This window comes from Struthio camelus, chromosome 8, assembly GCF_040807025.1.
Source record: "Struthio camelus isolate bStrCam1 chromosome 8, bStrCam1.hap1, whole genome shotgun sequence".
Lineage (NCBI taxonomy): Eukaryota > Metazoa > Chordata > Aves > Struthioniformes > Struthionidae > Struthio > Struthio camelus.
This window is the reverse complement of record NC_090949.1, coordinates 7,312,266-7,339,103: the sequence shown is the minus strand read 5'-3', so window position 1 is coordinate 7,339,103 and position 26,838 is coordinate 7,312,266. Positions and strand designations below refer to the sequence as shown.

Sequence of the window (26,838 nt, the reverse complement as noted above, 5' to 3'; positions counted from 1 at the left end):
GGGTTATGTGACTAAGCACTTCATCTTCACGTTGCGGAAGTGCGAAACCACTCCTGGATAAAAGCCAGCAAGATGGGTCACAAAACACTTCCGAGGGCAGGGGATTTGCAGCCTCCATCTCTGCTGCCTGGAGGAGGGGGAAAGGGGGAGGACAGACACACGCTTCCTTTCACAGCTTCGTACCAGTGCCGCAGCTCTCGCAGTCTAGCTGCTGGGGCCGCTGCTGACTTTTGGGCAGGTGAGCGAGGATGTGACCTTCCTCGGGCAGGGGGCTCCGGGTGGCTTGCACAGTGGTCCAGCCCCACCATGCCCCGTTAGGGCATACTAGGCTACTCTCTGACTTTATTTTCTTTCCTCTGTGTCTGCCTTAAATGATGGTGAGGACTTGGAGCCCTGCAGTGCCGCTCTATCTCCTTTTCCAGCAAGGAGGTCTGTTTTATCTGCTTTGTTCCTGTCTCACGCTTTCTGTGAACTCTGCTCAGTTCCTCCTTTGCTCCTTGGCTGCAAGGTGACTTGAGTGTTTTGGATTCTCTGAAAGTAGCATTTTATTTTTTCTGAATGTGGCAAAAGTAATAGTAGATTACTTACTAAGAAATGAAAATGTGTCTAAATCAATGACATATGATATTTATGTCCTGCTTTTGGGGGGGGGGGGGAGCCCCCCCAAACCTACAATGAGACTTCCTTGACTTTCCAGAGGGTAAAATCATGTGCATTTGGCTTTATAACTTAAGACCTCTCTGCCCGTTATCTGATTTGTTTAGATAAATTATTTCCTGTCCAGCTTGTCAGATAGTGACGCCAGAAAGTGCTGGTCCCCGGCAAAATACTTTAACCCTCCTTCACGGTCAGGAAAAAGGGTATCAGAGCTCTACCTTCTCTAGACACTTGAGACCCCACCCGATTAACCTCTCAGTGTCAGGAAGAGATCCAGAAAGGCTTCTGTTCAGGTAGGGTCTCCTAATTGCATTTGGAGGCAGGGGAGGATTAAGATGGGCTCACTGGCTATTGCAGTCATTGGATCAGGGACTTTACAGGCCCGTGTGTGTGGCTGCCATCCAAAACCGAAGGGGAATGCCGGCGTCTGAATGTATACTGCATTTACCACCGAGGAACTGAAAACCTTACTGGCCTGCTTAGGTGGCTCATAGTAGACTTGGCATAATTTTTATAGCAAGAACTTCCTGGGTTCTCTCCTGTCCCTTTGTCAGCACGGCCAACAGTGTTGTGCACTTTCCCTAAGGAACCACTCAGAAGCCCAGGCCCATGCAATTCACAGGGAAGGCCTGTCTGCAGTGTTGGGAGTAGATCAGAAAAGGTAATGATGTGTATGTTTGGTTAAGCGATAAAGTCATGCTTCTCCCCAGGCTGTAGCTCTCTTGACTGACACTAGCATTACTATTCTTGGTTTCCCCTCGCACAGATCTTCCTAACATCAACTGCAACTGGAGAGATTTCATGGTTCAATAAACAGGATCTTCTCTTTATTAATTAGGTGAAGACCATGAAGCCTTTACCTTGTGCGTTTCATCAGCCAAACACAGAGCATCCCCACACGACGAAGGTGCTGAGCACTCTGCCTCTCCCACCCTTCAGCGAGATCCCTGGGCTCAAGTGAGGAAATCGAAGGTACGAAGCCCTCCCTCTAATGAACATGGAGCACACAACTCAGAGCCAGCTGGAGGCATCGCCCCCTTCGAGCACTGAGACAACAGAAGACCTTGCTGCAAGGCTAAATGTTGCTGTGAGAAATCTTGAGATAGAAAATGTGAAGGAGCTGCTGGAGAAAGGGGCGGACGTGAATTCCAAAGCAGGCTCAGGCTGGACGCCGCTGCACAGCGCTGTGCAAGCGAACAACGAGGACCTGGTTCGGCTCCTGCTGGAGAAGGGGGCGGATCTGCATGCCAGGAAGGACAATGGTGGCACTGCCTTTATTGAGGCAGGGATAGTGGGAAATGTGAGGCTGTTGGAGCTCTTTCTTGATCATGGGTCAGACGTTAATGAGTATGATGACAATGGCTTCACAGCTTTCATGGAGGCTGCTTGGTATGGGAGGGAGGAGGCCTTGAGATTCCTGCATAGCAAAGGAGCAGATGTGAATTTGAGGAGGGTCGTCTGTGAGGAAAAAAGGAAACTAAATAAAGGAGGTGCAACAGCACTGATGGATGCTTGTAGGGAGGGTCATGTCTCAGTTGTAAAAGCTCTGGTCCAAGAGATGAATGCGGATCTGAACATCCGTGACAACCAAGACAGGAATGCCTTGATCCATGCCCTCAAGGAGAATGATCGCAACAAAACAGGGGAGTCTGCTGCCTCTATAGGACATTTCCTGCTCGACTGTGGTGTTGACGTGAACAGCAGAGATGAAAATGGGAAAACTGCCCTCATCCTGGCTACAGAAATGAAGAGCTTAGATTTGGTGAAGGTTTTACTGGAGAAGGGTGAAGCAGATATTGATGATGCAGATGATGAGGGCAACACAGCACTGATGGTAGCTGTAAAGAAAAATAATTATGACATAGCAAAGTTGCTATGTGAAAAAGGAGCAAGGACTGATGTTGGGAACCTTATTGAGGAAGCAAATAGGAATCGTGCTTTTATCCTGACAAGTCTTCTTCTGAAACACAAGGCCAAATTTGTTGCAAAATCCCCTACAGACTGGGAGCCATGCAGCAAACGCTGGAGGGACCGCCTGAAAAAGCTTTATGAAATATATCGCCCCATGATTGGCAAACTAAAGACGTATCAATATATTTACTACAGGATTCAGAACACTTCCCAAGGTGGCATCTACCTAGGGCTCCATGGTGACACAGAGGTGGCAGTAAGAATAGGCCGCCACCGTGATACGGAGGATGACAAAGAGAAAAGATTCCTTGAACAGTGTGGCAACTGCAAGCATCTAGTGAAGCTCTTTCAGTACGAGAAGGCAAAAGGCTGCTTGTATTTGTGCTTCCCTCTCTGGGAGAAAAACCTTGAAGAGTACTTGCAAGAATCAAAAGATGAAACGAATTACAAAGACATTCTGAAGATGATCTTCCAGGCAGTGAGAGAACTGCACTCGCTAGGATTTGCTCACCAGGATCTGTGCCCCAGAAAATTTTTGATAGGTTATCTTTTGTTTTCTTGGTGTTCTCATCTTTTTTTTCCTGTTGCCTATAGCTTAGAGAAGAGGATGTTTCACAGCATTCTGTAAAATAGATATGAAAACACAAGTGCAGATGTCTTTAATGCCACAAACGTGTCATTCCACATAGCTCTCTTGTTTGAATAAGTATAGATGCGTTCCCAGAGAGCCACGGAGCAGTGAATAGAACAGCTTTACCTGTCTTATTAGGCCTACCTGCCTTTCCAGGGCTTTCCAAGTAGACCAACCCACAACAGCTCCCTCTAGAGATTTGTTTCCTAAGGAAGGAGCCATCCAGAAGTCAGTGACAGACTGTATCAGGGTTCTATACTATTTGTTAACAATTTCTCTTGTTTCCTCAGATTTAAATGACAAAATTTACCTGGCAGATTTTGATAATCGAAGACAGTTGATTGAAGGCAAAAAGGAACTTGTAAACTCAGACCTAAAGGTAACTTCCCTCCAAATCAATGTATGTTTCAAGTTTCAGGCTAATTCTGACTTTTTCTTTCCTTGCAAATCCCAAGGGAAAGCTTTCTGTATCCTCAATTAAAAATACCTTTCTTTTTGGGAAAGCCCCTAAAGCAATAGACTCTGCAGAAGATGTAAAAACGGCTGCTGTTGGAGCACCCAACAGCAAGCCTTGTGAGTACAATTACGGGGCCTGCCATGCCTGTCCGTGTACACGCAGCTTCACAGATATCTGTGTTCATGTATATATCTTTATACTTGTGTATGCCCATAGGCATGTGCATGTGCTCACATATGCAGACTTTTTATTTTGGAATGTTAATTTCTTCTGCTTGGCAAATGGAATTCATATGTTCAAGAATTCATATATCACGCTTAAGTAGTGATCTGTTTCTTTGTGTAGGCCCTTAGCAGGCTTGTGCAATATGTTACAATAGGGGGTAAGAAACCCTTTGAGAAAATCAGCACTGAGGATTTGGCTGCAGATTCCCCTGATTACGAGGAGGCTCTGGACCTTGTGGAAAGCTTGGACACTCATGATGAACGAGGATTGGAAGGTTTGAGCAAACACCCCTTTTTCTGGAGTAAACAGATGTAAGTCTTGGGAGTACAAAGGAAAAGTTTGGAACTGGAAATTTGCCTGTAGCTCCTGGAAATGATGTTCTATTGCAGCTAATGAAGCTTCTGATTCTACAGCAGGTTCAATTTCCTGAAGAATATATGGAACAAAATCAAAGATTGCCAGAACCGGGGAACTATTTTAAAAAACCTTAATACTCCTGAAGAATGCAGTCCTTACATGAAGTGGACTGAGAAGGTAATCCTTTTCTCTCTGAATCTGAATGAGGTTGGCGTTAGGCATACAGGTACAAACTTTTTCTAAGTGTCACAGGCCCTTTCTAAAACCAGAACTAGATAGAGGACCCTTGTGTATGTACCGATAATTGGGGGAAACAACTAAGTCTAAGCCATGTAATCAAAATCAAAGTAGCATCACTGTCTTCAGTGCCATGTCAAGGGGGCTTCCATTCACTGGGGTGAAGCACTTTCATGAAAGGCGTGATAGACATCCGAAAGTGCAGCAAATATGTTCCCAAATGACCGGTCCTTGTCAGTTGTGCTTGGTGGAGCTGAAGGCTGCGGGAGGGAAGGGGAACTGAGGTGGATCAAGTGAGGCAGAGGCGGTTTTGGCACCATCACAGCTGGCCTGAGAACAGCCCTGAGCAGCAACCTGCAGCACAGCGGTGCCTCGCCAGGGCAGGGTTTGGAGGTAAGTTAGGAGGGCGAGTAGGCAGTGTCTGTGACCGCAGCCGGCTCCATGAAGCCTGCAGAGGGAAGGGTGAGTGCCAGGCTGCCTCAGTTTTCTCACCAGTACTCTCAGCTGATACACTTTACATAGTATAGACCCCGACAGAGTTGCAACCACAGAATATAAAGCTACTATGTCTGCATTAGCTGTTTGACTTCCCAGGTCAAAATAAGTGACAGTGCTTATGCCAGTGCACTCTTAATGCAAGCGTAACCGCATCTACTCTGTGACTAGGGGATGATAGTCGTAGAGTGAACTGGAGACCTTTAAATAGTGTCTATTGGTGACCCTTAAAATAAGGACTTCTGGCCCTTGTTGTTGCCAGCAAATTTCTGTCAGGAGTGTTACATTAGATTGGTTCAAAAGCAGTGAGATAAGCCTGCTTGTGCAGGTAGCATCCTGGAAAAATATGCTGTGTATTGAGGTCTCAATCTCAGGGCAGTGTCATAGCCCACACGGCCCTTTCTAAACAGTGATGCAGTTGGACCAAGACTCCTGTATCCCTCCTGCCCTCCAGACATGCATTAAAATATACCATGCTGTGAGGACAATCCTAATAATGTCAAACTTTGGCAAACCAAGAGAGAAAGCACTTCTTGGAACTGGGGGTCTGCATGGCAAATGTCCCGCAAAGCACTCTTCTGTTCATGTTGGTAAATGTTTGAGAGTCGCAGGATCTATCCATGCAAGATGATCTCTCTGCAGAGAGAGCAGCTGTGGTGAGTGGAGGAAGATGAGATATTTTCATGGTGTGTGAAAGGTAGAGAATAATCTGCAGTTTTTGTTTCAGATTGACAAGGAGGTTCTGAAAATCATGGAAAATCCTGAGGGTAGAACATACAAATATGGGAAAGGAGTTGAAAACCTACTGAGGTTCATCAGAAACCTGGATGAACACCCACAAAAAAGGTAAACGTTCACATTCCCGTCCCTGCCATAGTTGCACTCTGGGGGGCATATGTATCTGCAAGTGTCAGCGAGCTTGAGGGCAAAAGCTTCTTCAGAAGGTTCTCCTTTTCTAGAAGGGTGAAAACAAAAAAACCAAAACCAACCCCCCTACAGGACTACCCTTCTTGAAGCAAAATCTAGTTCCCGGATCATCCCAGATCATACATAGCCTTTAAGCAGAGCATTCAGCTCCAGAGAGTTGGTGGTGGCTTCATTTCTGCCCTTTTGCCTTTCCAGAGCAACCTCCCTGTGGTGCAAAGAGTTGTCTGTGATAGCTGATGCCAGGTCATGTCTCTACAGCAGGGCCATGAATGTGTCCTTCCTGGGCTGCTGATGTTGTTGCAGGCTGGTCTTTTCTGCCGTAACTCCAGGAAGGCTTCTAGATCACTTTTAAATATTTGTGCTATTTGTTATCTTAAAAAAGCCTCCTTATATACCTTGCTGATATTTCCAAAGAGCTCCTGCTTAGTATACTGAGGTGCTTTGAGATATGGGTCAGGAAGCACCAGTCCTATTAAGAGATCAAAATTTTTATTCTCACCCTTTTGGGTAGGACTGGACTCCCAAAGAGCCACCAGACTCCTCTGCTCACAACCCTCTATAGTCATGGATGCTTACATCCAAGGCTAGCTATCTCCAGCTGGCACGGTAGTGTCAACTCCAGGTGACTGTTTCACTGAGGCTGGTGACCACCACCACCGTTCAGTGAAGATGTAGGTGGAATTAGGCAGGTGGAGGTGTTGGAATAGCAATACATGGAGCGTAGAGCTTAGGCAAGGCATAGAAAAGTAGCAGCTCAAGGCTACTGGATTTCTAGGAAACCGTAACATGTTTCAGAAGCCTCTGGCATGGCATTTTCTCTGCGAGGGAGGAGCTGGGGCATCCTGGACACTTTGACTCCTTGGGCAAGCTTTAAAATTCCATTTTGTTCCTGTTCCATTTCAGGATCAGCAACAAAATAGGGGACCACGCTGACTATTTCTTGAAGCTTTTTCCAGCACTGACCATTGATGTCTACAACTGCTTGCGCAAGAATCCCAGGTTCAGTCACCTTGCAGATATCCAGGACCCTTCTCTGACTTAGTATGTGGTGTTGCCTCACGTCCCATGGCTGATCCCATTATCTCTGCCTCCTTTTATTCCCTGTTTGCGCGGCTGTGAAAGAGTTGACGAAAGTGGGTAAGGAGATGGGAGGGAGTGTATGTTGGGACAAAACATGGGAGGCTTGCACTGCTAAAGCATCTTTCTCTTTGAGTATCTGGTGTGACAAACATAGGCCTTGGAGAGGAACCAAGCTGAGGCCCAGCCCAGGTCCCCCTTGACTCATTCTGTCACTCGAGGCTTTTCTGCCTCTGAGGTGGAGATGAAGGCCCTGGTTCTTACGGAGAGCAGGGAGCTGTGGGACAGAGCGCTCATCTCAATACACGTGAGAGGCAGGAGAAGAGCTCAGACAATCAGAGACTCTCTGAAAAAGGAAAAGGAGCTGGAGCTCCTGCTAGGGCCAATATTCCTTGCAGCTTGCACTCGTACCAGCAACTTGTATACCCTTAGGAAGCATGAGTTTTTTTCCTTTTGCTCCTTTTGAAACAGAATAGCCTAAAGTGGGGATGCTCAGACTGGCTACAGACTGCTCTTGGCTTGTTAGCTGTCAGATCTGGCAGAGGCATACGCAGTGCAGCCTGCTGGGAAGTGAGGGACTTTTACTGAGGGACTTGGAAAGTATCTCTATGAGGAATGGATGTAGAGAGAGTGAACCCTCAAAACTCTGCTACTGCGAGTAACCCTGACTCACCTGAACAGGATAGGATCTCTGATGTCAAGGGCCTGCAAGGACTCCTTCCTCCTGTAAAGGACAAGCTCAGCACAGTGCCCTTTAGAGATGGTATCTGCAAGGCAGGGCTTTGCACAAATAATCCCTGTCCCCAAAGCATGGGTGCTGGGGCGTCACTGTGGCCCTGTCAGGGATAGTTCCTTTGGGCAGAGCTGGTACCCATACAGCATTAGTATGTAGCTAGCTTAGAGCTTTGATGTCGGAGACTGGATGGCATATATCTGTTTTTTGATATGTATCCGAAATCTTATGACATTCAGTGTGTGGACCCGTTTGTCCTAGGGCTTGCTTGTTTCTCTGTTCGCAGCTACCTTTCCTTGCACTCTGAGTTGCACAGTGGCTGCATGTCGCTTATGGAAATGTTTTTCATGTGTTGACTGGATTTTTAAATTTTTCAAACTGAGATCGTTAACCTTTCTATTACCTTATACAGAACTAAACTTGGAATAAATTTGCCTGGAAAAATGACTTTTATTATATTAATGAATGAGGTCCCTCCTCCCCTCTGCATAGAAAGACTGAATGGTTTGCAGCACTATAAAACACCCGAGAGGCTGGGATTTCTGGCCTCCCCGTGGAGGTTGTTTCGGTAAGGTGGTGGAGAGTCTTGTCACTGCTCAGATAAATTGCTTCTGGCACACAGGAGGTTTGAGGGGAAAAGGTATTGGGAAGGATTTGGGGAAGGGGAAGTCAGTTTGGAGCTCTGGTATGTATTTAAAACTCCAGCAATTCATTGATCCAAACAAAGCAAATTCTACAAGGTATTTCTTTACTTTGAAATTATATATACCAGAAAATATTGAAGGCTTCCTGTCCCTGGAAGCATGCTGTCTCTTATGGAATAATTGGCCAAATCGTAATTTTTGTTTCATTTTTCTTTTGCAGAGTGGGAGTTGGGGTTGTGGATGAGGTGGTGTGTATATGAGCAATAATGCTTGCCTGTGCGTGTTTGGGCACATGCCAGACTTGAGGAGTGGATGTGTTTGTGACCCTATCTCCTCTACAAATGAGTGGCCGTCGGAGTGTATCAGTTAGCCCCATGCATCTGTTTAAATATGTGTGTGGGGTGCCAGCAAGAGGAAAGAGCAATGATGTGTTGCAGGGAACCTGAGGCCTTCTTTGGCAGGTTTTATTTATCTTTTGTCCTTCTGAGTTTTGGTTTGCAGGCAGTGACTGCTTTTTGGGAACCGACCATGCCACAAGTGACTGTGGGTGCTATGAGTTTACACAGACTGAAAAAAGTGCAAAATCAGAAGACAAAAACCTGCTAAGGACAATTAATCATCTAGAAAATACGTCTGACTCAGGAAGTCCATGAACCTCAGGTGGCTGGAGACTGGGAACATTTGTCACGTACAACTACGGGCTTCTGTTCCGCTCTTCTGTGCGTGCCTGTTGTTGGTCAGTGTTGGAGACAGGCTGCTAGCCTGGATCGGTGGTACTGGTCCAGAGCAAAGGTTCTTCTGATGGTCTTAAGAACCTCTCAAAATGCATATATGGAACAACAAAAAAACTTTCATTTAGACTGTTGGTGAGGTGCCTTCAGAGAAAATGCATCCAGGAGAATGTTGGCACTGTAGGAGAAAAGAGGCTGTAAAATATCCCAGTTCCACCATCTGGCTCTTCTTTCCTCCCCTCGTTCAATACCATTTTTTTTTCCCATTCCTCCCTGCTCCGTTTCTTTCATTATCCACCTTTCTCATGCCCAGGACACCCAGAGATGTGCAGCCCAGCCTCTGTGGAGCTGCAGCACGGGGAGGGTGAATGCTGGGTGCTGTGCAGCAGCAGATGTGAGTGGAGCTGCTTGTGCCCTCCCTTGAGGAGAGGTGAGGCTGTGGGGCTGGGCTCTTTCAGTCTTTGCCCAAATGTCTGCTTCAACCTGTGTCATGCTGTTTGCTTCAACCTTTGCTTCATCCTGTGTCTCTCTGCTGTTTTGCTAAAGGCTTGTGATATGACAGCCTGAAAAGGCTGCAGAAAGTCCTTCCTGAAGGCAGAGAAAGCCCAAAGATGCCTAAAGTGAGGAATGATTAAATCCATGGAGGCTGAGATGTGTCTTTATGGGACAGTCAGGCTGCTAGAAAGAATTTCTAGGAAGGTTTTTGTGGCCTGTGGTGCAATGTCTTGCTTCCTGGGAAGCCAGAGGTGTCAGCAGGCTCGTGTGGGAGGAGAAATTTGCTTCATGCAAGACACCTGCATGGCTTATTGCTAACTGAGTGTGGGGCTGCCAAACTGGGACCGATGCTGGGGAAAACGCTGCCCTGCTGAGTGCAAGATGTGGCCGGGGAGCAGCCTCCCTCCCCTCCTAGCAGCGCACTGGGGAGATGGGTGAGCACTCGCTGAGGGTTGGGCCAGGCTGAAAATGAGTGGTGAGGCTGGCTGGGCAGTACTGCAACTGGGCTGTATTGCAGTGCCTGGCATCTTGCAGCCTGACAGGCACAGCCTAAGGGTAAAAGTGTCCCCTGGGGGCTTGGAGCAGGAGCCATCTGTGCTAGGGCTGGGTGATGCACTGGTGGCTGCCAGCATCAGCGCCCGTCTGGGAGGTATTAGTCTTTTGCAGGCAGACTCCCAAACTGCACCCACAGTGCCCAGGGCATGTGGATTTGGCCCTACGTCTTGCGTTCCCCTGCTATTGTGCCTGGATGTTGTGCATTTGCAGTGTCTTTTCTTTTCCTGCTGGGTGACCCTGGGGCAGCTGGCTGGCCTGAACCCAGGTGTCATGGGATTAGGTGCTCCCTAGTGTCACCTGTGTGCTAAGGACATGCTTGTGTGCACAGGGATGACCCCTGCTCAGTGTGGCGCCTCATAGGCTGCGTTGGAGAAAAGTCTGCAGAAGCAGTGGCTGGGTAGGGTGAAGAGTGCTTCTAGCTGCAGAATTGCAGTGATGAGCTTCAGGCATATCTGTGAATCCTGTCCTGCTGGTGGGGACTAGGTTTGGCTGGGCTCAGACTGTGGAGGCCACATCTGTGCCCTGGTAGGTCTGAAGCTTTAGTGCCAAGGACACAAAAACGCAGCTAGCCTTGTGGGCTGAAAGCTCTTGGGGCAAAATCATATTGCAGTACACGAGCAATTTTATGAGGAGCTGGTCAGTCTTACAGCTGGTTGTAAGAAGCTGATGCAGCTCCCAGGGAAGTCCCTCATTTATGAGGAAAAAAAACAATGGGTTTTTCCATCCCCCAGAAGCAAAATACTGATAACAACAGACAAATATGAAACCTTAATGTTTTTGCTAACTCAAATGCACCTGGATTGTTGTTGGAATGTAGCTTTCTAAGATTTGGCAGTTAAAAGGTAGGTGAAAATAGCTTAAATTACAGACCTGAGAGCTTCCAAGTGAAGGTAAAAGGTAGCATGATAAAGGTCACAACCTCTTCTTTGAGCTCAGCTCTCAAGTGCACTTTGGATTTCTGCAGCTTCCTGGTGACTTGGCAAAGCCACTCTGCCTCCATTTCACACAGGAAAATGAGGGTGTTTAGTAAGATGTGGTTAGTGCTCTGAAAAAATAGATCTACTGGATACCAATTTAAAAACATGCCAAAGCCCTGAGTCAGACGTTAGCTGAATTTGACTGGCTGCTCAAAGGCTGTGGTGAGACTGCTGTGGTTTGACTTCCCCCAGGACCGCTGAATAGTAAAGAAGTGCAAGGGGACCTTTAAGCTTCCCATCCGCAGGAGGTATTTTGTTTTTGTAGGAAGTCAGGAGGGGCGATGAGCTAAGCCAAGGCTGTAAGCCTGTGATCAGGGAAACAGGAATGAAGCCACACCAAGCAGGAAAGCAACCCAGATTCTCAGTGAGAAACACGGTAGACAACTGGAGCTGGTGGTCTCTGAGGACACCCTTCCTCGGGCAAAGTACTCACTGTTGCTTCTTTTTGGCTTTAAGCACAGGATGGTGTTATAGACGGTGTTATAGGTCAGCTCCCTGCTCGTTCAGGGCTTTATCTAAGCCCTCAGAGGTCTAAAGCAAGCTTTCCAAAGGTGTGAATTGGCTGCCTGATCTGGCTGTTAGTCTTGCACAATGCACTTTGCAAATTTCTTGGGAGAAGACCTCAAATGTACCCTTATGGTGTACACCCCGTGTGACTTATTTACTGAGTCCTGGCTGTGGGCACTGGAGTCCTTTACAGCCGAACGTGAGGAGACGTGTGCGCAAGGGGACACATCCTTGGGAAGAAATGTGTAGAGCCGCATCGTGCTGCGGCTGTGGAGAGCCGAGTAGCCTGCACTCCGCCTTACTGGGCAGACGAGACGCTGTAATAAAAAGTTGCTCTTTTTTTTTTAGGTGCTATTGATGATTAAGTGCAAATTGCACAGTGTGTCTGAGCTTCCCAGTTTCCTTGGAGCCCATCCCTGCCCTGCCCAGCGGGGAACGTAACAGGAGGATGCCTGCCCTTCCCTCTGCCCCTGCAGACAGGGGGGAAGCGTTGCTGCTGGCGCTGCTGCCGGAGGCCTGGCCAGGGCACAGGTGACCGGGGAGCCTGGGCTGCTGTGAGCTCCCTTAGCCTCATCTGCACTGGGATCTCTGGCAGCAGTGGAGCTGCTCAAGCACGTTTAAGCATCGCCTTTGTTAAGCTGCGCTGTACAGAGATTTTAATCTATGGGCGCAGTGAAGGTACAAAGGTCTGGTCGGGGAACAAACAACACAGTGACGTGCTCCTGGCGTGTGTTTTCGGGGTGTGGAGAGGTGCACCACCTGGGGATTTCCCATGTATGTTACTTGGAGCGACTGCTGAGAGGTAGGAGCAGGAACTGCCCACCTAGAGGTGGGGGACTCACCAGTCCCTATGCCAAACCTGACCTGCTGGGCAACACAAACACACCTGACTTCCAACTGCCTTTGGCACTATTGCTTATTTTCTTTACAAACTAGTTCAACCAAAGACCCTAAGGGTAGTGCTGTGTAAACAAAGGCTTGCTAAGGCGAGCGGCTCCCGAAGGACACCTGGCCCCAGTGCAGCTGTGTTGGCCCCCCCATGCGCCTGTGCGCTCAGCAAGAGCCACTGCCTGCACAAAGGCCAACGCTGCACACAGAGGGAAGGCCAGGATGGCTTAGACAAACTTCTTAGCTACATCTGGACTCTGCTGCCTAAAGGAAAAAGGAAAAGGAGCGTTAGACAGTTGGACTGCTGGCCCAGCCCAGCCTACACAGTTACGTTGGAACAGCCACAGATGTAAGAAAATACTGTCCAGACCCATGCAATGCTAGTGGTGCTGTGGATACTGTCATTCCTCAGATGTGGGATGAGCTTCAGTGCATCCCGACTGCTTTCTCCCACTGTCCGTTCTGTTTCCATATGTTTCTCTCTAGATCCTTTGGGCTTTCCTGTGTCTGGGAGGCCATTGTCTCTTTAGCAGCCGCTTTCATCTGGGCTGGCGCCAGGGAAACAGATGCAATGTGAGCTACAGCGAAAGTTTCCCTAGATGCCAGCCAGAATTGAGGGCCTTAGTCCTTTGACTCTTATGGGATCATCAGAGTCCACCCATCCCTTTCATGTGAACAGAAGTGGTGGGTTCTTGGCACCCCTGAATGTCTGGTCTAGTTTAGAGGTCAGGATGTAATGTCAGATTTTTTTTTTTTCCTCCCCTTGTTCCCTTCTATCAGTCACTCCACTGACTGTGGATCTGCTGGTACCCATGGCACAAGATCAAGGTGGGCAGCAAGGCAGAGATGTCTGTACTCTGGTTACGTCCTTGGATCTGCCTGGAGATTGTGGGGGTCAGCCAGCATCCTGCACAGACGCCCCCCTCCCCCCGCCCTGCCTCCAATTGCCTTTAGGTTTTAGAGGAGAGCTATTGCCCCTCTGCCGCTGGGTGCTTGTGGCCAGTGTGAGCTGCCCCAGCAGTTACCCACCTGCATTGCAGGACAGGAGATGCTGATATGCCAGGCAACCGCCCTTTCTGAAGACTTTCATTTGAAGCTGAGAAAAATAGAAGGTGCAAATTCCCCATCACGGACTCATGGAAGGGAGCCTTGAAAGCCCAGCTCCCATCCCTGGAGGGGGACTGGAGAGGGGGGAACGCTGGTTTCTGCAGCTACTCACTCTTCTGCTTCTTGGACAGCTCCTTTTTCTCCCGAGCCTGTGGCAGCAGGACCTGGATCCCATTCAGCAGTGTGAACTGAATAATCGGGCACTCACCTGGTGAGAGAGAAGAGGAAGCAGTGTGCTCAGTAAGTGGGTGAGCCCCAGCGGGCCTGCTCCCTCGCTCTGCTGTCCAGAGTGAGGGCCTCTTCAGCTCCCTCCCACGAGGCAGAGGGCAGTGGGATGCCTTCTTCCCTTCGAATGAAATAGCTTTTGGAGACACACGGATACGTGTGTACCCAGCCATCCCCTGTGCATGGACGTGCTCCCAGCTCTGCTCAGCTTTGTGCCCGTAGGGGTGGGCTTCTCCCAAGAGGAAGCGCTATGCCCATGCACATTAACTGTGGAGTTCAGGTAATATGTCCAGTCTCAGCAGGGACCAGCCCCTCCACTCACTGCCAGCGGTATAAAGCCACAAACAGTGCCACAGTGACGCCTGGTGACCAGCTGGAAGATGAATTCAAGTGTGGCAGCCTATTAACTGTGTGTGTACCACTCTCCCAGGCAGGAAGAGTGGTGTCCTGCCCAGCTTCTGTACAATGAGCCAGCCCTCGATATAAGACAAGAACAGGACACGGGCAACAGGAGGGCTTTTCTGGAATTAATAGATATTTTTCCTAGCAATTTTAATGCCTTATAAAGACCTCAACGTAACCAATTTTAACCAATAGCTGAAAAGCAAGCTCCTTAAAAGTCAGAAAAGTGAGGTTCTCAGAGAAAGGTCATCAGTAAAAGCGTTCTAATGTTCAGAAAAGTCTTCCAAGCAAAGAGTGGCACATGCATCAGTGCGCTCAGAAGCAGCAGCAATTTTTGGATTGCATGTTGATTTGGTTTGCTCCTGGTAGACAATAAGGATGCTGCAGTCGGAGTTGGCCTGCAAGTTGGCAGGTGACACAAAGCAGACGCCAGTCTGTGCTGTATCCCGCAGCTATTTTGGCTCTCGCATACCAAGGCATGACAGCATCTGCTCTTCTCACTTAGCTAGGCTGAGCATGAGAGTGACATCGGATAGGGCAGTAGAAATAACAGGTCTGAGAGATGACATGTCTCTTTCCATGACATGCCAATGGAGGCTGATGGACTTTTATCCACCTCTGGCTTTGGTTATTTATCCCTGCCAGGGAGCAGGTGCCACAAGGAATTGTGGCTAGGGGACAAGAGGTTGTTCCAGGGACATTCACTGCAGGATTAAATTCACTGTGAGAAAGATCACAGTCCCTTCTCAACGTCTTCCTGTGTTGTCTCTCTCCAGAGCAACACTTCAGTGCAGGCAGATCAGTATTTATCCTCTGAGGCTCTAGGTAGTTAAAAACAGACTGTGGTGCTGTGACCGTGTGAACGGTTGTCACAGTTTGCACTGACCAAAGCTCTCTCTCCATCGTTTTCCTGAAGACCCTGACAAGTGCTTGTTTATTGCCCCAGATAACACAAGGGATAGCTCCTGCGTAAGATGACAGTTCTGGCTTGTTGCTTGCTAGGAATATACGTCTGATGGGTGAGATCTCTCTCTTCTGCAGGTCAGTGACAATAAGGTTTTACATTAAAACAGCTATGTTTTAGATGGCCCTAGGAGTGCAGAGGGGAAGGCAGGGGTAATTATTTGTTAGTCTAAATGGGAAGTTAGAGATTTGTCTTAGAAATAATATGGATTTGTATTTTTCCTTAGCTGACATTCACCTCTTGGGTCAATATGTCTTGCTGTGTACCTCAGCACAGAGACTATATCAAGCCACTGTACAAAGTAGAGACTCATGCTGAACATTTCCTTTTATTGAGGGGAAAAAACCCAAGGTGTGAGAGTGGTTTAAGCTGATAGACGTGGTTTTGCAATTAAAATGAGGGAGGGGCACATAACCACCGGGGTCCGTTGCCCTAGTTCACCTGACGAGCAGTGACTCGAGCATCTGGCTGTTTATTTCTAAAACTTACAAGTGAGCTTTTGACCAAAACTTGACAGTGCTAAATTACAGGGAGCAGAACACCAGATATTTGACACCCGTTCTACCGTCAAAGTAAGATTAGTACGTACCTATTTTGATTAAAGGGAAAATGAAAAATCATTTCGTTTCCAGAGGAATATTTAGTTAAGGATCCAGGTTTTTAGGCAGAGTGACAGCACTGGATACCACTTTCTTTGTGTTTTTCACAGTTTAGCGTTCTTTAGTATGTTGAAACTAAACAACTTAGAGGACTGGGGCACCTCTCCTATGAAGAAAGACTGCGAGAGCTGGGCCTGTTCAGCCTGGAGAAGAGAAGATTGAGAGGGGATCTCATCAACGTGTACAAGTATCTGAAGGGGGAGTGTCAAGAGGATGAGGCCAGCCTCTTCTCCGTGGTGCCCAGCAACAGGACAAGAGGCAACGGGCAGAAACTGAACCACAGGAAGTTCCACCTGAACCTGAGAAAAAACTTCTTCACTGGGAGGGTGACAGAGCACTGGAACAAGTTGCCCAGAGAGGCTGTGGAGTCTCCTTCCCTGGAGATATTCAAAACCCGCCTGGATGTGATCCTGGGCAATATGCTCTAGAGGTCCCTGCTTGAGCAGGGAGGTTGGACTAGATGATCTCCAGAGGTCCCTTCCAACCTAAACCGTTCTGTGATTCTGTCTCTTTTTCCCTAGATACTAGCCTCTGTTCTAGCCAGTCCGTGTAGGATCTGCCAATCTACTATCTAGTGAACAGCCCCTCAAATCCTAAGGAAACTTCTCTCCATTCTAGCTGTTCAAAGCATCCTCAATGTAATGCAGCTGTGTCTGGCATTTGGCTGCTCGATTCTGAACAGTCTATTCTCTTTTTCCTGCTGCCATCTGATTTGCAATCCAAAAGACTGGTTGGTTAAACTCCTGTTTTAGAGGAGTGAGTATTTTTAACTTGATTTTTTTTGAAGTAAACAAGAGTTATGCAATTGTTCTTTGCTCATGAATTCTCTGCACCCACTTCCCTGTTCTCCAGAGAAAGATCTAAACCCGTTGGGCAATTTTCACTGAATTTAACAGGAGGGAATAGTTCCAAAGATGCTCCATTCTCCAACAGGCCTGCACCACATACAGCCTCAAAGCCATGTGAAAGGGCAGAGCACACTGCGCAGCGCTGGCATGGCCATAATGTTGTTATTGCTCGGTCAGCTGGCTGGCCAAAGACATGTTAGGGGATGTAAGGGCTGAGAGTATTTCAGTGAAAATTCATGTGGGACCAAACAGGGGAGGAGAAGCTCAAGTATATTTCAACTCAGTGGCAAGACTCAGTCAAACTTTTTTGGTTCTTCTCTGAGAATTACTTCCCCCCCTTTCCCCCCCCACCTTTTCTGGAAATGGTCCCTAGATAGGGGTACTAGAGCAACAGTTGGACCATCAGGTCTATGTCGCACAAGCAGCTTGTGTGTCATGAAAGAAGCACCAAGCACAAATGAATAGCAGCAGTAAGGCTGCTTCCAGCACTGGAAGGAGTTTAGCTCTTATAGGAGGATCCACAGCTGAAGTTTTTGTGGACTTTGGATTCCATGAACCTTTGTGGGACACCAGAAACCTAGGTCTGGAAACCTCTGCTTTGGAAGGACAGAACCGAGAGGACAAATGTTGTGCAGGGGGAACAGCACTCAGCTTACCTGTACTGTAGATGACGGATGATTTGGAGGAGGGTTTTTTAATGGGCAAAGAGATTGGCATCTTTTTTTTCCGGGAGACCCAGAAGCCCTTCATTGCCTTCCTGATGCAGAACCTGCATAAGAAATACTAAAGTCAAAGACAGCAAGCCTCCAAGCAGACACCTACAGCTGAGCTCCTCACGAGTGTCTCATCTGCATCTACACTGTGTCAGAAGAGGTTGCCGGAGAAAGAGGCTGGTATCCACACAACCTCTGCCAGTTCAAGAAAGTGGGATAGGTACCTTTTCCAGAAGTGCATCAGGATGGGGAAGATGACAATTGTGGCCCTGTAGTAGAGGCTGCGGTCCAGTATCTCCTTGGAAGATAAACTGCAGATTAAATCTTTCTGTGCTTCAGAAATGTTCACCTGGCCACAGAAGAGACTTCACTTAACCAAAGTAGCATGTGACACTCTTGGGACCCTAGAGGCATGTCCTTCTTCCTGACTTAATTGCATTGCAGGAGTCTCTAAGATGAGACCGGTTATGTCCTAGCTGATTGTCCTGAATACAAGGGCTGATCTTACTGTGCTGTGCTTTCCAAAGGGAACTTTGGCAGAGCCGTGGCTATACCATGGCATGCTGTGGGGTAAGAGGTGGCTGCAGTACGGTGGGGAGGGGATCATGGTGACATTGACATTTGTGGACTGAAAGGAATGAATCAGAGTGCAACGCTTGTTCCGGTGCCTCAGCCCGGGCCGTTTTCTAGCAGGGAGGTGATCTCACTGTCTCCATGCCCACACACTTGTTCTGAACGGGTCTGGGTCAAGTGTCAGCGAGGGTCTCAAGATGGATGAGTTCCCATCCCATAGAGCCCAGGCAGAAGTCCCTAGCTCTTAGAGCATGTCCCGAGACTTCAGCGCATGCTTGGCTAGAGCAGATTCAAACCTCTGTCTAGTTCTCCTTTCCCCACATCTGCTGGCAGCTGCTTTGCAATGTTCTTGAGCAATGCACACAGAGCAGCCTCCAGGCTTCCTGGGTGGGTCCCAGCATCTTACCCGCAGTTTGGGGGGAATATCGGAGTTCAGGAAGAGATTGCTGATGATGGTGACTTTGTTTTTGAGAAAGGCAACTTCGTTGTCTTGGTGCTTGTCGCAGTCTGCTAGAGCTTTAGCTGAATCAGCCAGCTTGCAAAACCTGCAAAGGCATGTGTTTGTGTCCTGCTCTGAGAAAAGTGCTCCCACTGCTAGGCTAGAGTCATGCTCTTGCTTAGTTCAGTGTTTAATAGGCCAGAAAAAGCAATCCATGAAGTGTGGAACAGTTCAATGGGAGGGATGAAAAGCCACTTCCCTCTTCTGTCGCCCTCTTAGTCACAGCATGAGCCTAGGGGATTTAATGTTTGTTCATCTTCAGGAAGAGGAGGGAATTGAAACCTGGTCTCATGTGCATGGGGGAGTGTAATAACTGCTAAGCTACTGTGCATTGGCCACAGCTTGCTTTCTGTAGGACCTGAAGAGCTTAGTGGAGAAATGCCCCAATCAGCATGTCAAGAAAGGCTTAGGTAAAATATTAGATTGCTCAGGACTGTGAAACCAGAGCTGCTTTTAAGATACACAAACAGAAACCCTTTCTGGTTGAAATGGAGGCCTCTTTGAGGATCTAGGGTAGGTGAACATGAGCAGATTAGATACAGACACCTATGGTGGTAAGACTTTGATTGTGGCTTATGCTGCAGGGTGATGTTCAGATACAAGCCTTGCATAGAAGTGCTGATAGGAGTTTAGGTGTGGCAGTGCAGACCTTAAGTGTGTGCTACAAATCATTGGACTGGGCTTTATTCCCTGCCATGGGACAGGCACTACCTGAAGGATAGGTTTGGATTCCTGAGCCAAGGGAGACTTGGTAGTACCTGAGAACCTGGTGGAAAAGGGGACTTACTTGTCAATCTCCAGAAAAAAGTGCAGATCATTGACGAGAAAGTTGACAGTAATGAGCCGGTTCTTAAAGAGACGGCGTTTCACTAGTACCATCTCCTTGTCCTCCTTGTCCTCCTTGTCCTCCTTGTCCTTCGGGATGCTGGCAGAGGTCATGTGTGAGTGCAAAACGCTTGCGACGCTACTGCTCCGTTTCGATCTGATGGGCAAGTCTGAGAGGGGAGAAGAGCTGTTGTGTCTTGCTTCTTCCAGCCCTGGGCTTGAGGTCAACTGGGCGTTTCGGCCTGAGGAATCTTGATTTTTTTCACCTCACCTGTGCTTGCTTTTCTATATGCAAATAACTTGCTGATGCTGTTTTTACCTAGGTGGACTACAGACTTCCTGCAGCGTGTAGGACTCTCCAGGTCAATTTGGTCAATTTAGACCCATTCAGTGTCCAGCCTTCCCCCCGGCTTTGTATTCTCCTCCCTCCAGCCTCCTCTTTACACTCATGAAGTGCTTATGTTCATTGTTTTCATGGAGGATGACCATAGTAGGTTAAATAAAGTCTGGTTGTCTGCCTAGCTAGTGGATAGGCTATATCCTGCCTCCAACAGAGGCCACAAGCAGATAACCAGGGAAACAGAAAGGGAAAACATCCGTTACTTCCCCCATAGACAGTACTCTCCAGCTTCCAAATATTTTCATACCCAGGGGCTTCTTGAGCTAAATGGGGGTTTCTGTTTATTTAGCAGCTTTAGTGGATTTCTTTTCTACCAGCTTTTCCAGTCGTCTTAAACCTGTGTAAAATTTCAGGATCTATATCCTTTGGCAAATCCTTCATAGGTCAGCTACCTGTGGCATGAAAAAGCATCTCCTTTTGTTTATTTCAACCTGTCTCACTAGAGCTTCACTTAGTGCCTCCTAGTTCTTGGGGAAGGGATGCAAACTGCTGCATTTACATCGTTGTTTGAGAGATGTGCAACAGCATCGTTGCATGGACTTAGAGGAATGAGGGGCAGCAGGTGGGGCAGTGGCATCAGAAAACCGGCTGTTGCATGCACATGTATGTTAGTGAAATTCTGGGCCTCATCTCCCAACTCCAGCACCAAAGTATTGGCATCTCTGGAGTGCCTGGAAGAGGGTGGCCACTTCTTTTCTATGCCAGTATTAGATGCCGAAGAGAGCACTGGGGTTAGGTGTCAAACGCCCACCTGCAGAACTACTCACCTAAGAGAGACAATCCCCTTTTTTTACCTCGTCTTCATCCTCTTTTCCATCCTCTGCTCACTAGGAGCAGATTCCTGCACAGAAATATCGGTCATCCTGAGACATCTGCTTTTCTGGCTCTGTATATGCCACCAGCAGAGGTCATGGGGATGGGAGATGAGCCATGAGCTTCCTCCATGTACCTTTTCTAAACCCAGGACTGTCTCAGAGAGGAAGGAGAGGAGGGTGGCAGGAGTCTAGACATACTTTCCTTTCGATTTCGTACTTCCTTCCGGAGAAAGTCCTCAAACTCCGCACGGGCTCTTTCGTTGTTCATTTCCCTCCGGAACTTGCAGATGCTCTTGACACAGCCACGAATCGCTTCCCAGGCCCTTTTCTGCGGAGACACAGCACAGCCCACCTCACCCCGTGCCAGAGCCCCAGGCAGGTGCCCAGGCAGCAGAGGACTGGGGCGCAATCTCGTGGCAGTAGCAATGCAGCTTGCTCCCAGGGAGAGTGGGGCTGGGGCAGAGCCCTTCCTGCTCAGACCTGCCACCATGAACTCTAGCACCAGGGCTCAGTCCTGCAAGTGGGATTTGTGACCCAGCCATCAGCTTTGTGTTTAAGTATTTCTGGGTTTGACTCAGGGGTTCAGGACTCTGAGTTTCACAGGAGATATTGTGAATCAATTGGCAAGTCCTGACTAAATCTAGTCAAGTCTGCACAGAGCAGGACTCCAGTTCCACAGCAGAGCTCACAGGATTAAAACTTTAGCTATCACCTGCCTTTTGCAACCCTCCAGGTGTCTTGCCAGTTTGACACCCCTCCCTCCCCCCCCACCCCAAGCCTACCCCTTAAGTGACTGCCACTTGATCAGCGACATCTTCTCTCTTTCTTGCCTGGACAACAGCGTTAACCTTCCAGGAGAGAGTCCTTCCTTACCAGGTCATCTCTCTTGAAGTTCCCCCTTCCACGCCGCAAAGGAAGGTGAGGCTCACAGATATCGTCTGGGGGGAACAGGTCCTGGTAGTCTGTAAACCTGCCAGATGGGGGATCAGAGAGAGACCATGAACGGCCGTCAGATACACCAGCAGGACAACGGCTTGGTGGAAGGGCGGCTATGGTGGGGAGGAGCTGACAGCAATCTCCAGGCTTATGTGGCTTGGGGGAGGGGGGTCCCCACAGGATTTCTGTTCATGGAGGAGGCTAGAAGAAGAAACCTGGGACTGGATCCCTTCCTTTGGTCTCTGCTGTTGTAGGCAGCAGGTTTGGGAGTGTCTACTATGCTCATCTGCAGCATGTCCTCTCCTCCAACCCAGGGTCCTGCAAGCACAGCAGAGATTTGGTCCTTATGGGACAAAACCTGCTATCCTTGCACAGATAGATCCATCACCAACCTCAATGGCAGCTAATAGTGTGAGGGCCTGGTTGGGATTTGGATACACTGGCTGACACTTAATATAGAAATATGTAACAGTCACTACCTGTCACTTAGGGGGTCCCATAGGAAGAATGTGTTTGTGCAACCCCTGGACAATTTAGAAACCAGCCTTGGGCAGCCTAAGCCAGGTCCTCACCATCGTTCTTCCATTGCTTTCTGGACAAAGGTCTGTGCCGTGATCAACATGGCGGGGCTGACTTCTTTGGCCTCACTTATTTCTCTGATGATAGAAGCACAGCAGTCCAGCAGCTCCTCTGAAAGAGACGCGCAGTCACTGCCTGCCCGCTGCTGCGAACTGCTCCTGAACTACCAAGAAAACTCTTCCTGCCCTTACATCTGCAAGTGGTACCCTGTCCTGTCTGTGCCCGCTCTATCTGCAGTTTGCTGAACTTAGTTGTCTCATCCTTTTTCCTTTCTGTACCATGCTAATTGCACACTTTGGGAGTGAGGCATCTAAAAGAGCATCTAAAGGAGACAAGGCAGGGAAGAGCTATTTCTGCCACTGCAGGTATTACAGGTTGCAGTTCTTGGAAAATGCTGTCAAAAAAGTAGGTGGTCTTCCTGGAAATATAGGTAGCAGTGGAAGGTCTCAGCAAACATGGCAGGTGCCTGCATCCAGTTCAGGGAAAAAAGGCCTCTACCATGACTTGAGTAAAGCACAGGGTGGGAGGGTGCATACCAGCTGGGATTTTGGCATGGAAGTAGGTTTTGACAATATTGTTAATGAGGATGCGTTGCCTCTTGGGGTTGGTCTCTGCGATTTGCTTTTCCACAGCCAGCCAGAAGCGCAGTGGGCCATCTGTGTTGTGCTCCTTGAGGAAGTGCTTGAAGAACTCCAAATGGGCAGGGTTGTGCAATACTTCCATGAAGTGCCTGCAGAGGAGGATATACGAGGAAACATGCTCTCTGTGCTGCCAGTGCCCTGGAAAAGAGCCAGGACCTGTAGGCCTCCAACGAGAGAGACTGCTGAAGAAGAGCTAGAAACTTGTGGACCAGTGGGGTACATAATCTGTGAAGCAGATGGACCAGCAAAGATACTGGCAGAGCATAGCCTCTCTTCTCTGCCCTGCCCATCTACTCAACTATTGGGAATCCAGGGTGGGATTCTCCTGACAAGCTGCTGCTTTTTTGCTGTAGGGGCACCCAACCATCAGCTTTGCTGCTATGTATGCAGAGGAGCTGGTCTCAGTCAGAACAGGAGGCTTTAACTGGAGAACTAAAGAGGAGAGAGGACTTTAGTTCTGCACTGCAGACCTCAGAACCTGCAAATAGACCAGGGCAGCTATGCATAGACCATGGGGAGGAGGAAGGTAAGGATGGGCTACCACGAGGAAGGACTGGTGAGAAGAGGAGGACATAGGGCTCCCCTATGATTCTTGCAATGAGCAAGAATTTGCTACCGGATGGTAGAGGACTTTATGGCACATTCACACAGTTAGCAAGGACAGAGATTTAAGTGCAGTCAAGGATGATCTTTAAGCACTTCTTTGGAGTTTGGGAGCTGCCCAGCTGTAGTATAGGTGGCATGTCAAAGAGGACCAAGATCTAGGACCACGTTCATGAGACACGCACAAGATGTGAGGAGTAAATCTGGCCTATGGTATGTGGGTGTGTTAAAACATTTTATCCTTTTCCCTCTTCCACAGTAACTCTACAGGTCACCCATGTCTACATCTGAGAGATCCCAACTCTGAAGCAGGCAGCAGTGTCACTACAGGAAAATACTGGGAAAAATCACACAGAATCACAGAATGGTTGAGGTTGGAAGGCACCTCTGGAGATGATCTAGTCCAGCCCTCCCCTGCTTCCTGAGAGAGTGGAAATATCAGAAAATAGCAAAGCCCTGTCTTGTAAAGTGCCAGACCTGGGTCTTACAGTTGGCTTCTCTAATATGACAACAGTGGGCTTCGGCACGTGTGTTTTGGTTCGGCTCACAGGAAAGGTCCTCTTCTTTTCATGCTTGAGGTCAGAGGCTGTTGAGACAGAACAGATTTGGCCCTTTCCTCAGATCACTGCCAGAGCCTGCTCACAGCTGTCCTCAGGCCAGAGGACCCAAAAGAAGCCCAGACTGTCTCCAGAATCACCATGCTGATGTCTGCATGGTGAGGCCAGCTCAGGAGATGTTGGATGCTGTGGGAATTCTCCACCTCTGCATGGTTTGATTTCCTCAGCATCTGCTTTGGAGAAGCCCTACTGTTCCCACCCTCTCTGGCTGGATTTACAACCCGAAGGACATGCCTTTCAAGGGTGGCTAGACCTCTCTCCTTCTGGAGACATTCTCCCAGATGATGGGGTGCAAGTGGGGAAGACTCCTGCTTGTTCCTGTCTCCTTAGGGTATGCTGGGGCACCTCCAAGGGTGTGCCAACTGTGAGCCTGTCCTGGTTCTAGCTTGCCCGGACGTGACTCACCAAGTGATGGAAATTTGAGACAGAAAAGCTTGTAATTCTCGCTTAGCAGATCCATAGCCAGCAAGGGATTCTTAACAGCCAGCTCATCGAATGTCATCTTCTGGAAATCTGTACAAGATAAAGGAGAGAAGAGGGGATGGATCCGATGTTCGTTCCTCCTGGCTAAGACAGCCTATGAGCACTTACTCAGAGCTGTATTGTGATCGCTACTCGCTCTTTTTTCCTCCTCTGTCCTGTTCCCATCATTTACTCATGACGCTGCATTTCTCAAGTATGACTAAGGCCCTACAAATTACCCAAGAGTTGCTACAGGTGGCTGCTGTCACTCTCACACTGACAGGCACCCAGAAAGTTGATGCCATTCTCCAGAGATGATGGGAGAAGACAAAACTGAAGTTTTACAGCAGGGTGGTCATCCCCAGGGGCCCCAGGAGCAGGTCAGGGTGTAGAAGTGTGGTGACAGTGGCTATTCCTGGCTTTGGGTTTAATTTTCTCTCTACTGCAGCCTTCATTTGACCTGGTGACCCAGGCCGGTGTAGGGACATGCCACGTTCTGCTTCTGGTGCTGACAAGAGGGAACTTGGTCAACAGGTCATGGCTAAAGCTTGGATTACTGCTCATGGCTCCCAGACACCCAGTCCCAACTCACTCCACATTCTCCATGTACCACCAACAAAACAGCCCCGTGCCAAAACGAAACAGCCATGTGCCAGAACTTTTCTATTTGTAGCACGGGTCACCATGGATGCATGAAATATGCTTTGTCTGCCCGAGCCAGTCTCGGCCCTGGCAGACATTCAGATCCTCCTCTTACCTATCCTGTACACCGGAGGTTCCAGCTCCACCTGGATCGAGCCCCCTTTCCGGAGGTCCTGAGTGGCAATTAATTGCCAGTGCTCAGAGGAGAGACTTTCCAAGTCCCTCATGCCATACAGAGCTTGGCTCAACTTCAAGGATTCATTTATCCGCTGGGCTAGGAGGAAATGTTCATCTTTCTCAACAGTGTCTCCTTGCATCTCGGGCATCGGGAAACTGCTCTGTGGAGACTACAGCAAGAAGAGCAGAGGGTGATTACATGGAGCACATACCCCATCTGAGGAACTGCTCCAGCATAGCCGCTAATAGGCTAGCTGCATTTTGGCTGTCCTGCATGTTACAGAAAAAAATCAAGCCTGAACATTTTCAAGGCTATAGAGTGTCAGAGTTCAGAAGGTAGCTGATGATCTATCTGGATACTCTAGGCAATGCTCAGAGTTTATTATTTTCTTATGCCAGTAGTGCATGGAAATCCATATTGCAAGTTGCTGTACAAGGGGGCTTAGGCACTATATAGTCTAAATAACCCACCTACTTCTCCCCAAAAACAGGTGTCGGGGGCTGGGAAGTATTATCTCATTTCATACGCAGAAAAAGTCACTGCAGACTGTGTGGTTGCCCAAGGTCATGCATAGAGCCTGCGGTTTACTGCAACTCAGATACCACTGTCCACAGCACTCCTGGCCACAGGATTTTCACAGTTCAAGGAGCTCACCTAGTGTACCTTTCTCTGTCAGGTAGAAAAAATTCCTCCGTGAAAATAGCTGGTGACTAGGATATCTTCTGAAACAGCCTAAATTACATTTTATTAAGCAGTGGAATACAAATCTATGCAAGTTGCATCTCTGCTCTGGCTTTAAAATGCCCAAAAGAAATCTATGCAAGTACAAAGCTCAGCATAGGCTTTAAACCTGACCATGCAGCTGTTGAAAGCTGGCTCAAGTCTACCTGCAGCTGGAACATACAGGGGTATGCAGCAGGTTTCCCAGGTAGGCCAGACAGTGAAAGACTACAGCTTTCCTGAAGACTACAGCTTTCCAACAGGCAGCCAAGGGCTGAAAACAACAGAGAAGGTGTCAGCAGCAGGCAGGTAACCTCACATGCCCTTTGGGTTGGCTGCTTTCCCTGAGATGGGCTCTGGCCCCGGGGGGTGCCTCTCTCCCTCCCTGTTGCAGCCAGACTGTGCCTCTGAGACTCTCCTGCAGCTTTTGGCCCTTCACCGCTGGCAAGCACTTTGCATGACTTGCCAAGCAGAGGGGTCAGAGCGGCCATTTTCTGACTGAGTTATGTGCTGCTGAGAGCAAGCACCAAAAATAACCCTGCTAAGCCCCTGAGCAATTCCGCTGCCATCAGAGCGGCAAAACCCACGATGAGTTTGGCCTAGTGCATGGTGCCCTGGAGGGAGCACGGCCTCAGCACCTGCCGAAGTGCTAATTGCACTCCCAGATCTCGTCTGTGCTCTGAAAAGTAATGTTCTTGATAAGGGATGCCTAAAAACCTGGGCAGCTAATTAACTTACAGCCAAGAGAATTTAATGACTCAGGGTCAGGAGCCAATGGATGCTAAGTGGGGTTTCTGTAAGCACTTAGTTCTCGCTGACTGAGATGCTTAGATCTCTCCACAAGCCAGGTCTTTGGGTGTTAGTCCTGACTAACCCCACTGGCCAGTGTGCAGAGACTGGCTGCAGTGAGCAAAGCTGCCAGTACA

At 48.6% G+C, this 26,838-nt stretch overlaps 3 protein-coding genes across 3 annotated transcripts in view; 1 reads left to right on the top strand and 2 right to left on the bottom strand.

Annotated features, from left to right (window-relative positions):
- The window catches only part of ALDH9A1 (aldehyde dehydrogenase 9 family member A1), a 193,394-nt gene extending 181,486 nt beyond the window's left edge, over positions 1-11,908 (bottom strand). Inside the window, exon 1 of the mRNA XM_068951857.1 lies at positions 11,903-11,908. The gene's annotated coding sequence lies outside the window, so the exon portion shown is untranslated. The remainder of the gene's footprint in view (positions 1-11,902) is intronic.
- Positions 85-8,154, top strand: RNASEL (ribonuclease L). Its single transcript, XM_009672748.2, has 7 exons — positions 85-238; positions 1,496-3,110; positions 3,490-3,578; positions 4,002-4,192; positions 4,295-4,415; positions 5,698-5,816; positions 6,801-8,154. Exons 2-7 carry the CDS (start codon positions 1,649-1,651, stop codon positions 6,937-6,939), a joined length of 2,121 nt encoding a protein of 706 aa, XP_009671043.2. The 5' UTR covers positions 85-238; positions 1,496-1,648; the 3' UTR covers positions 6,940-8,154.
- Positions 11,909-11,913: 5 nt separating the features above from the next.
- RGSL1 (regulator of G protein signaling like 1) overlaps positions 11,914-26,838 on the bottom strand; it is a 26,139-nt gene continuing 11,214 nt past the window's right edge. The window contains exons 13-26 of the mRNA XM_068952545.1: positions 25,127-25,361; positions 24,316-24,423; positions 23,771-23,879; positions 22,586-22,869; positions 22,043-22,160; positions 21,408-21,504; positions 20,733-20,862; positions 19,282-19,489; positions 18,402-18,540; positions 17,647-17,771; positions 17,121-17,478; positions 13,724-14,084; positions 13,534-13,600; positions 11,914-12,768 (exon numbers count right to left, since the gene is read on the bottom strand). Coding sequence (XP_068808646.1) covers positions 12,732-12,768; positions 13,534-13,600; positions 13,724-14,084; positions 17,121-17,478; positions 17,647-17,771; positions 18,402-18,540; positions 19,282-19,489; positions 20,733-20,862; positions 21,408-21,504; positions 22,043-22,160; positions 22,586-22,869; positions 23,771-23,879; positions 24,316-24,423; positions 25,127-25,361 — 2,376 coding nt within the window. The 3' untranslated portion in view covers positions 11,914-12,731. The remainder of the gene's footprint in view (positions 12,769-13,533; positions 13,601-13,723; positions 14,085-17,120; positions 17,479-17,646; positions 17,772-18,401; positions 18,541-19,281; positions 19,490-20,732; positions 20,863-21,407; positions 21,505-22,042; positions 22,161-22,585; positions 22,870-23,770; positions 23,880-24,315; positions 24,424-25,126; positions 25,362-26,838) is intronic.